The sequence below is a fragment of the Primulina eburnea genome, chromosome 7 (genome assembly GCF_022965805.1).
Source record: "Primulina eburnea isolate SZY01 chromosome 7, ASM2296580v1, whole genome shotgun sequence".
NCBI lineage: Eukaryota > Viridiplantae > Streptophyta > Magnoliopsida > Lamiales > Gesneriaceae > Primulina > Primulina eburnea.
This window is the reverse complement of record NC_133107.1, coordinates 21853524-21864010: the sequence shown is the minus strand read 5'-3', so window position 1 is coordinate 21864010 and position 10487 is coordinate 21853524. Positions and strand designations below refer to the sequence as shown.

At 42.2% G+C, this 10487-nt stretch overlaps 1 protein-coding gene across 1 annotated transcript in view; it reads right to left on the bottom strand.

Annotated features, from left to right (window-relative positions):
* Window positions 1-1801: 1801 nt before the first annotated feature.
* The window catches only part of LOC140835780 (ABC transporter I family member 11, chloroplastic-like), a 41123-nt gene continuing 32437 nt past the window's right edge, over window positions 1802-10487 (bottom strand). Inside the window, exons 3-6 of the mRNA XM_073201188.1 lie at window positions 8773-8887; window positions 8575-8661; window positions 8223-8271; window positions 1802-2694 (exon numbers count right to left, since the gene is read on the bottom strand). Of these exons, the coding sequence (XP_073057289.1) occupies window positions 2609-2694; window positions 8223-8271; window positions 8575-8661; window positions 8773-8887 (337 nt within the window). The 3' untranslated portion in view covers window positions 1802-2608. The remainder of the gene's footprint in view (window positions 2695-8222; window positions 8272-8574; window positions 8662-8772; window positions 8888-10487) is intronic.

The window sequence follows — 10487 nt, the reverse complement described above, 5'->3', positions numbered from 1 at the left end:
ACCTCCTCTTTCGGCTCCTCAACTCTACTACCCCCTGGCCGCTACTCCATCCCCTTATGCCGCCGGGCATCTTCAAGATTTACATATTTTTTCGCCCGAGATAACAGATCACCATAACTTGATGGAGGTTTCTTCACTAACGATTTAAAGAACTCTCCTCCTCTATGTCCCTGGGTAAAGGCACTTATCATGATGCCAGAGTGACCGCTTGTATCTCCAGCACCGCGTTGTTGAAACGCTGGACAAACTCTCGCAAAGTTTCAGCTTCTTGTTGTTTCCCCACGAACAGGCTCAAATAGGATTTTTGGTGTTTTTTGCTGCTAGCGAATCTGTGCAAGAAAGCAGCGGAAAAATCCTCGAAAGTTAGTATGGAGTTAGGCTGCAAGGTGTTAAACCATTGCTAGGCTGACCTCACCAACGTGCCCAAAAACCCCCTGCACCTGACCCCATCTAAATATTGATGTAACAGGGCCGCATTCTCAAACCTCCCCAAATGTTCCTCGGGGTCAGTATGTCCATCGTACTCTCCCACATTCGACTGTCGAAAATTTGGAGGAAGCCCTTATTCTAAAATGGCTAATGAAAAAAGACTTCCTCTCTTAGGTGTCGGTGCTCTGCTTCCCAACTGCTGCCTCAACATCTGTATTTCCTTCCACATTTCTCCCATCTCACTAATCTCCCCACTTTGGTGGGGCTGTGTTTCTTCAACCCTGCTCTTGTGGCCCTCAGCATTTTCCTCTCGCTCCTAGCGAGTGACCTGCTCTTCAGCAAAAACAGACTCTTGGTTCTTTTTCTTGACCTCCTCTACTGTCTGCGTAATAAATCGGCCCAATTGTTCCAGGATCAAGTTCCCCACATTTTCATTGGGACGGGTTTGCTCGACCCTTGTCTCGTGAAAGGGCTGCTCGGCTCTTGTCTCTTGACGAGGTTGTTCCTGTCTCGCCTCAAGATGCGGTTGTTCCAGTCTTGTCTCAATATGAGATTGTTTGGTTCCCTTTGAGGACGCGATGAGGTGGCTCTTCTTCTCCCTCTCTTCCCTACCATCTCTACGTCTCAACTCAAAATTCCCAAAAACGGGGTCAAGTGATACCAACGGAAAATTTAGGGTCCGATTCCGACAAGTTTCACTAGTACAGACGCAGGGCTTTGAAATTGTCCTGAGGCTGAAATCACAAAGAAGACAGTTAGAAGGGGGTCAGGAGGGTGTCCTGACATCGCCCCTCTGACACTAAAGTCAGTGACCGAGGATATGAGTGAAGATCAGCTAAGGGTGTTGCCAAAAAACAATATATTGAGTCTATGAATGAGACACCCAAACCTGGTATTTATAGGAGAATACCTGGGCCCTGATAGACTTTCCATCTTGGTTGGAGATGGGCTAGGAGGCCCCACATGTGGTCTGAGCCTAGTGGGCCCATGGTGTATCACTCTCTAAGGCCCGTCCACTCTTACCAGATCTGATAACTATCTATGTAACACAACCTTTCATCTTTGTGTTCCTGCAAATGTTGAATCAGTCACAAGTTCTATGGATTACTTATGAATTGACTATAATAGCACATTAAAAACTAACTAAAACTACATTTTATTGAGTTTCATAGTCTTGCCAGGTTTTCATATTTCATGTATAAACAGATGTCAACCAATGTTTATTTTTTCAGTTTAATAATTTTTTATATTGAAAAAATGAAAAGGATTACATGTCAACTCAATGTTCTCCATTTAGAACAAGAAGCTGGACCTAGCAGTATATTACTATGAAGGCAACATGTAGATTTATATATTTCTGGCTTAATTTGTCGAATATGTTTGCCAGGAACAAGATTAGGTAATGAATTATAGCTTGACAGCATTACCTAAATTGCAGTTTAATTTGATTAAGCAGCAAAAGTACATAATGAACTTCAATCATATAGGTATTCACTCCTCAAGACTCCCCCAATTTCCATCCTCCAGAGTGGTCTCCGAGAGACGCCAATTCTCTGCAGATGCGTAGATAAATTTTTTGAATATGAATACGCAAACATGTATTAAAACAATTATGAATGTAATACATGACAATGATGTTGTAACATATGACAATGACGTTAAGAATACTTAATCCTCATTATGAACAAATTTTCCAAATTCTTTTTATGTTTCATTTTTTCTTTGATTACAATTGTGAATAAACTTTTGGCACCTACGATATGAGGTCATTTTAAAATATTGTAAAGCCCAAATTTTTTTAAAAGATATATTATTATAATAAATTTAATGCTTGTAATATAAACTAAAAATCAAATAATTTATTTCTATAATTGCAAATAAATAGTAAACTAAGTTTATAAGAAAGTCTATTAGATAATTTTTATATTTATAAAATCTATTTTTTTAATATAAATTTTGAAAGAAACCAATATGTTTGATTTTGTTAATTTTAAAACTGATCCAAACTGTAATTGACTAAAAACTGAGCCAAACCGAAGTTTGGTTTGGTTTGGTTTATGGGTTTCTGCTCAAGATACATACTATAAAAGGCCATGGAATCCAACTCACACTAGATGCAGAAGATAAACGCTTTCTCTCTAAATAGTCAGATTACACAGTAAACCGGCCAACTGTAAACTTACTCAAGGTCATGGCTGACAACAAGAAATGTCAGCTCTTTCTTGAGGTCTTTCAACAATTTAACATCTGCACGGGCCTTCCAATTTGACAGGTATATACTTTTAAGAATTAAAAAAGGTATTGATATATCAATAAAAAAGATGTTGCTCAAAGCACCCTCTGTAAAACTATGCTGGAAGAATAAAACTTACGGAATTTTAGGCAAATGAATCTGGTTTTTAGTCAAATGAATCTGGTTTTAGGAATTTTACTAATGTGTGAAGAAATAAATATGATAAAGCCTTTTGATCGATGCTAACATTTCTGGTAAATTGAACAGAAAGTGATACTCTTTTCAATGATGACATGATGATCATTCTACTGCTCTCCAAACTGTAAAAAAGATTAGGCCCTCAAAACAAGAAAAAGAATCCATATTTATAAGTTGAACTCACAGGAAAGGGAAGGCCATGGGGATAGGGGTTTTAATTAAGAGATTGTGAAGAAAACAATTAACAGTTCACTGTCAACAGTTAATTATCTTCTAAATTCTGTAATATATATGCACTTGTAATGCTAATTGACAATTAGGAGACAAATAAAAAATTGTACTGATACTCACGGGAAATTTAGGGTCCGCTCCTCTGAATATATATGCACTCGCCCCTCGCCTCGCCACAGCCCCCTCGCCTCGACAGCGCACAGTGCCACGCTCGACCAGCCTAGTGCGCATGCTCGCCCGACGCGTACGATAGCCCAGCGCGCACGCTCGCCCGACGCGTACGCTCGCCCAGCGCCACGCTCGCCCCTCGCCTCGCCCCAGCCCCCTCGCCTCGACAGCGCACCATGCCACGCTCGTCCAGCCTAGCGCGCACGCTCGCCCGAGCGTCCGCCATCGAACGCTCGCCCGGCACGAGCGCCCCTGCGCGCCGCCCCTCCTCATGCTCGCCCGAGTGCCCCGATCGCCACTCACCTGCAAGGCTCGCCCATCAAGCCCCAGTGCCTAGTGCGCGCTCGCCCATCGCCCAAGCCATCACGCTCGCCCTGCACAGCCTCGTCCTCTGCCACTTGTGAATGATTGTGTGGTTTCTGAAAAAATTATGGGAGTGTTGCCCCCACACCCCCACGACCTGACCGGGTCGATCCCCGTAATTTTCGCAGCAGCAAACATCTTTCGTTATCGACAAACCAAATAATTTTTTCTCCTTCCAAACTCTACTCCTCTACTAGACGATGCCTTAGTAGGAAAAATAAAATTTAATTTCTCCCAAACTCTGCTCCTCTGCTAGGCGATGCCTTAGCAGGAAAATAAAAAATTTAATTTCTCCCAAACTCTGCTCATTTGATAAGCGATGCCTTAGCAGGAAAATTTAATTCTCCTCCTCCACTCTGCTCCTCTGCTAGGCGACGCCATAGCAGGAAAATGATATTTTTCTCCTCCCAAACTCTGCTCCTCTGCTAGGCGATGCCTTAGCAGGAAAATAATTTTTTTTTTCACAAATCTGCTCCTCTGCTAGGCGGTGCCTTAGCAAGAAAATAAAAATTCACCACATCCACCATCTAACACTTGTGCTAAGCCGGGCCTAAGCAGGAAAATAAAAACTCAACACCTCCACCCTCTAACTCCTCTGCTAAGTCGGGCCTTAGCTGGAAAATAAAAACTCAACACCTCCATCATCTAACTCCTCTGCTAGGTCGGGCCTTAGCAAGAAAATCAAATTCACCACCCCACCCTCTAACTCCTCTGCTAGGTCGGGTCTTAGCAGGAAAATAAAATTCACCACCCCCACCCTCTAACTCCTCTGCTAGGTCGGACCTTAGGAGGAAAATAAAAATTCAAAACCTCAACACTCTAACTCCTCTGCTAGGTCGGGCCTTAGCAGGAATATAAAATTCACAACCCCACCCTCTAACTCCTCTGCTAGGTCAGGCCTTAGCAGGAAAATAAAAATTCAACCTCCTCACCCTCTAACTCCTCTGCTAGGTGATACCTTAGAAGGAAAATAAAAATTCAACCTCCTCACCCTCTAACTCCTCTGCTAGGTGACACCTTAGCATGAAAATAAAAATTCAACCTCCTCACCCTCTAACTCCTCTACAAGGTGACACCTTACAGGAGAATGAAAATTCAACGCCCCCACCCTCTAACTCCTCTGCCAGGTGATACTTTAGCAGGAAAATAAAAATTCGACGCCTCCACCCTCTAACTCCTCTGCTAGATGTTACCTTAGCAGGAAAATAAAAATTCAACATCTCCACACTCTAACTCCTCTGCTAGGTCGGGCCTTAGTAGGAAAATAAAATTCACCACCCCACCCTCTAACTCCTCTGCTAGGTCGGGCCTTAGCAGGAAAATAAAAATTCAACCTCCTCACCCTCTAACTCCTCTGCTAGGTGACACCTTAGCATGAAAATAAAAATTCAACCTCCTCACCATCTAACTCCTCTGCTAGGTGACACCTTAGCAGAAGAATGAAAATTCACACCCCCGCCCTCTAACTCCTCTGCCAGGTGATACCTTAGCAGGAAAATAAAAATTCGACGCCTCCACCCTCTAACTCCTCTGCTAGGTGATATCTTAGCAGGAAAATAAAAATTCAACATCTGCACCCTCTAACTCCTCTGCTAGGTGATACCTTAGTAGGAAAATAAAATTTTTCTTCTACACGATGCTCCTCTACTAGGCGATGCTTTAGTAGGAAAATAAAATTTCTCTTTCACCTCAACTCTGCTCCTCTGCTAGGCGATGCCTTAGCAGGAAAATAAAATCTTTCTTCCACCCCAACTCTGCTCCTCTGCTAGGCGATGCCTTAGCAAGAAAATAAAATTTTTACTCATCCCCCCCCCCTCTGCTCCTCTGCTAGACGATGCCTTAGCAGGAAAATAAAATTTATTTCATCCTCACGATACAACAACATCCACGAACTTAATATAAGAACTTGGCTTTATTAAATTTCAACTAATAACATAAGACAAATTCAGAAATGAAATACAGCAAAATTCAAGTCAAGATTAATATTTTCTAAGGTAATAAGTGCTCCCGGGCCTCTTTAGAGAATTACCCAGCGCATTCTCCAACTTTCTTCTCTACTCCTCTTGTATCTACACAGGACAAAATTATCCACCTAGAAGCTTCTGCGAATGACTCTACAACTGTAAGACTGAGCTCAAGCTTCCATGCGAATGCTCGCGACCTCTCTTTTCTTCTTCCTTCACGATTCTTTCATAACAACGACGTGCGACTTTTTGGTCCCCGCACAAGACTCCAACTGTTTTTCCCACAGGAAACTTAAGCTTCTGATGATAAGTGGAAGCTACGACTCTAAAATCCTTTAAGGCTGGCTGCCACAGGATTCCATTGTACGATGGGGGAGTATTCACTACGGTAAATGTTATCATCTTTGTCATCCGCCGAGAGTCACCTCCCAAAGATAGGGGAAGAGTAATCTGACCCAGCGGTGGGATGGCATGTCCTGCAAACCCATAGAGCGGGGTGGAGACCGGCTCAAACTCAAATTCTTCCACCTTCATTTGATCCAACGTTCTCTTGAACAAGACGTTCACGGAGCTTCCATTTTCAATAAATATCCTTGCCACATCATAATTGGCAATGGTGGCCGTCACCACCAAGGCATCGTTATGTGGAGTCACAACGCCTCGGAGGTCTTCCGGCCCAAAGCTGATGACGGGGTCTTGTGGTAAGTCTGCACCACTATATATCTCAAAGTTCTCCAATCTTCTCCCATGTGCTTTCTGAGCTCGCCCGTAGCCTCCATCGGTAGCACCGCCCGAGATCATATGAATCATTCCTCTCGTAGGGTGATTATCCTCATTCGTTCCCCTCCTCGATTTGACAGGCTCCTGAAGGACATCTTGACCTCGACCTTTCCCTCTCTGCTCCACAACCCCCTGATTTATCTATGGAGGGCCTTGACCACGTCTAGGGGACGGGTGAGACCTCGGTCGACTCCCTGATGCCGATCCTTCTCGTCTGTCCTGCAAAGGAAATCTAGCACTGCACTCAGCCCTTCGTGACTTCTCCCACCTCTTCGCGGGCTCCCTCACCTCGTCGCGACTCCTATCCAGGGGAACATGTGATGAGAATTGTCCTCTACTTCTAGTTCTGTCTTCCTCTCGTTCCCCCGCACCTCTATTCCTTCCTCATTTCTCCACTTCCTCAACTCTACTTCCTCCGTGCCGGTTCTCCATCCTCCTGTACCGTTGAGCATCTTCCAAGTTTACATATTTCTTAGCTCGAGCCAACAGTTCATCATAGCTTGACGGGGGCACCAGTGACTTGAAAAACTCCCCTCCCCTCAATCCTAGTGTGAAGGCACTTATCATGATGTCAGGAGTAGCCGCTGGTATTTCCAGCACTGCACTGTTGAAACGCTAAACAAATTATCGTAAAGTTTCATTCTCTTGCTGTTTAATCACGAACAGGCTCAAATAATTTTTCTGGTGCCTCTTGCTGCTAGCAAATCGGTGCAAGAAGGCAGCTGAGAAGTCCTCAAAAGAACGTATAGAGTTGGGCTGCAAAGTGTTAAACCACTGCTGGGCTGACCTCACCAACGTGCCCAGAAAAACCCTACACCTGACTCAATCTGAATATTGGTGCAACAGAGCCGTATTCTCAAATCTCCCCAAATGCTCTTCGGATCAGTATGTCCATCATATTCTCCAACATTCGGTTGTCGGAAACTCGGGGGAAGTCTTTCTTCAGAATGACAAGAGAAAAAGGACTTCCTTTCTTGGGGGCCGGCGCTCTACTTCTAACCTGTTGTCTCAACATCCGTATTTCCTTCCACATCTCTCCAATCTCTGCATTCCCTTCGCTTGGGAGGGGTTGGGTCTCTTCAATTCTGCTCTGCTGGCCCTCAACATTTTCCTCTCGCTCCTGGCGAGTGGCCTGCTCTTCAATGAACACAGCTTCTTGGTTCCTCTTCATAGCCTCATCCACTTTCCGAGTGATAAATTGACCCAACTGCTCCAGGGTCAAGTTCCCCACATTTTCATTAGAGCGGGGTTGCTCGACCCTAGTCTCTTGACGAGGTTGTTCAGTTCTTATCTCCTGATGGGGTTGTTCTTGCCTCGTCTCAGCATGAGACTGTTCGGATCCCCTCTGAGGACGCGATGACGCTGAGTTAACTCTTCTACTCCCTCTCCTCCCTACCATCTCTACGTCTCAACTCAAATATTCCCACAGACGGCGCCAAGTGATACTCACGGGAAATTTAGATTCCGCTCTCAGCAAGTGTCACTAGTACAGACGCAGGGTTTTGAATTTGTCCTGAGCCTGAAATCACGAAAAAGACCGTTAAGGGGGCCAGGAGGGTGTCCTGGCGTAGCCCCTCCGACGCTCAAGTCAGTGACTGAGGATATATGGGGGGAGCAGCTAAGGGTGCTGCTGAAAACAATATAGTTAATCCTTAATCATACGCTCAAACCTGGTATTTATAGGCGAATACATGGGCTTGTTATGGGCCATTCACCTGCGCGCCTTAGATATGGGCTGGGATTTTGGGCCGGATCTTGATGGGTTCATCCTTGGGGTATCAAGTACATTTGACACATGATCTCACACAACAGAGAATGTAATATCAAGGATAAAAAAAAGAGGATCGTCTTCATACCTAGTCCAGCAAGAGGCTCGTGCAACACCAATACGTTAGGAGTTTGCACCTGGGGTAAAAAGGATAGCATATACAAATTATAAACTAACAGGGGCAAGCCTTGGCACAACAATAGTGCTGCTCCATTTTTGCATGGAGACCAACTGCCACAATTAGGAGCTACTAAAACAGCCTCAACGCTTGCAGGTGTAAGGCTGCATGCATCAAATTCTTCTTAGCTTATATGATGATGAGAGCATCATAGAGTGGTTCTATTTAATAAGCTAAAGCTACAAAATGGCTGGACACAGAAACCCAACTATTCTAAAGTACAAACTGTATCGAGTACAATCAAGAAAATACAGAATCTCACTAGCTGAATTGCTAAAGCAAGCCTGTGTTTGTATCCACCATTTAGAGATTGAGGATCTTCGTCCAATGAGATTCCAGTTAGACCAACCTAATTGTATCATGCATGAAATGGCTGGTCAGAATTATGTATGCATTAAGAAGGTGGGTGTGAAAAGTCCATGGCACATGCTTAAATGAATGTGTTTTCACTTCGACATACTGAAGTCATAACTTTTTGGAGTCTCGAAGCAAGAAGCTCCCTCAATTGAAGGCCACCTCGTTGTCTTGGCCAAGCGAATATTATTTCATCAAGAATGATGTCAGCAACAAAATATCTAGCCCAATATAATCATCTCAGGGACCATATCAGAAACACAAAAGAATGAGAAAACAAGGACAAAAGATGAAATTTTCAGACCAGGAAAAAGTTGATAAATACAATAGACAGAACACTAAATATCATAAACGGCTCTTCACGGACATTTAAAATTCCTGTCTCAAACATGTGAAACAAGCGCACTTGCTTAAAAACCAAAATCAAATAAAGTAATAAATAAATCTTCTACACCACTAAAATGAAAAGAAAAGGTCCTCTTATTTATCTTACTGAACAAAAAGTACATATTTAAAGGTAAATAATGGAAAATGGCAGTCAAAGGAACTGAGAGGTATCTACAAAAAAATAGTTGTTTTAGTTACGGTTATTTTGAAGCGGCTAGTCAACCACATCTAATGCGTAAGGTTTTATAAGCGGTTATTCATTATCCGATTCAATAGAGATTCTGTAGAAGCGGTTCAACTAGACCGCTTCCATTTAGTGAATTCAGAAGCGGTTAATTGGATGCGGTTTACGAACTGCAGCAAAAGAGGAAGGGTATAGAAGCGGTTACATATTATCCGCTTTAATAGAATTTCGTTTGAAGCGGTTTGGCCAAACCGTTTCTATTTAGTTCATTCAGAATCGATTATTTGCAATCGGTTTACTAACTGCACCTAATGAGTATGGTTTTAGAAGTGTTTATTTATTATCCGCTTCAATATAATTTATCTCCCTTTAACACTTTGAGCGAAATGCGGTTTTCATACGAAGCAGTTAAGTTATACCGCTTCTATTTAGTTAATTCAGAAGCGGTTGGTAATTAACATTTGTAAATTTTTATCTTGAAGCGGTTGAAACCGCTCCTAAAACTAATACATAAGCATAATTTCATGCTAATTTAAACAAAACGTAAGCAGAATTTCATTTTAAACAAAACATAAGCAGAGTTTTATTTTGAAGCGTTTGAAAAGCGATCGAATCATTTTAAAAAATGTAAGCAAAATTTCATGCTAATTTAAACATTTACCACACATATTTCATTGATTCGATCGGCAGCCACCAAGTCCACATTGGAATTGTGCTTGTCATTTTTAGGTAATTTCCCAACTTATTTAGAAAAATTAATCAATTTTTATTTCTTGAAAATCCTGATTTTTTTAGCCATTGCTAGATTAATCAAGAGTGAGGTAGATAAAAATATTGTCAGTTTTGGCCAATATTTTAATTTTTGATATTTTAGATTATTAGATTTTTTATATAAATTATTTTTGAATACATTCAAATCAAGTTTAAACATATGTATCTAATATGATGTTGAAATGACTAAAAAAGAAGGTGTTCGAAATTTTATTTCCTCACATACCTATATGTTGAACTATTTTAGTGTTTTAGGATTGTACAATAGTGAAATTGATTATGTTTGAGTTATATTATAGGTTCAAACAATGAAGGCATGGATGGATTATCCTCGTGGCAATCTTGAGTATCAGGTGGGAATCCGAAATTTTTTACGTTATGCATTTGCTAACACGACTGATAAAGTCACGAAACCGTGTCCTTGTCGTAAATGCATCAACTCATTGAATCATGATCGTGAGACAGTATATGAACATTTG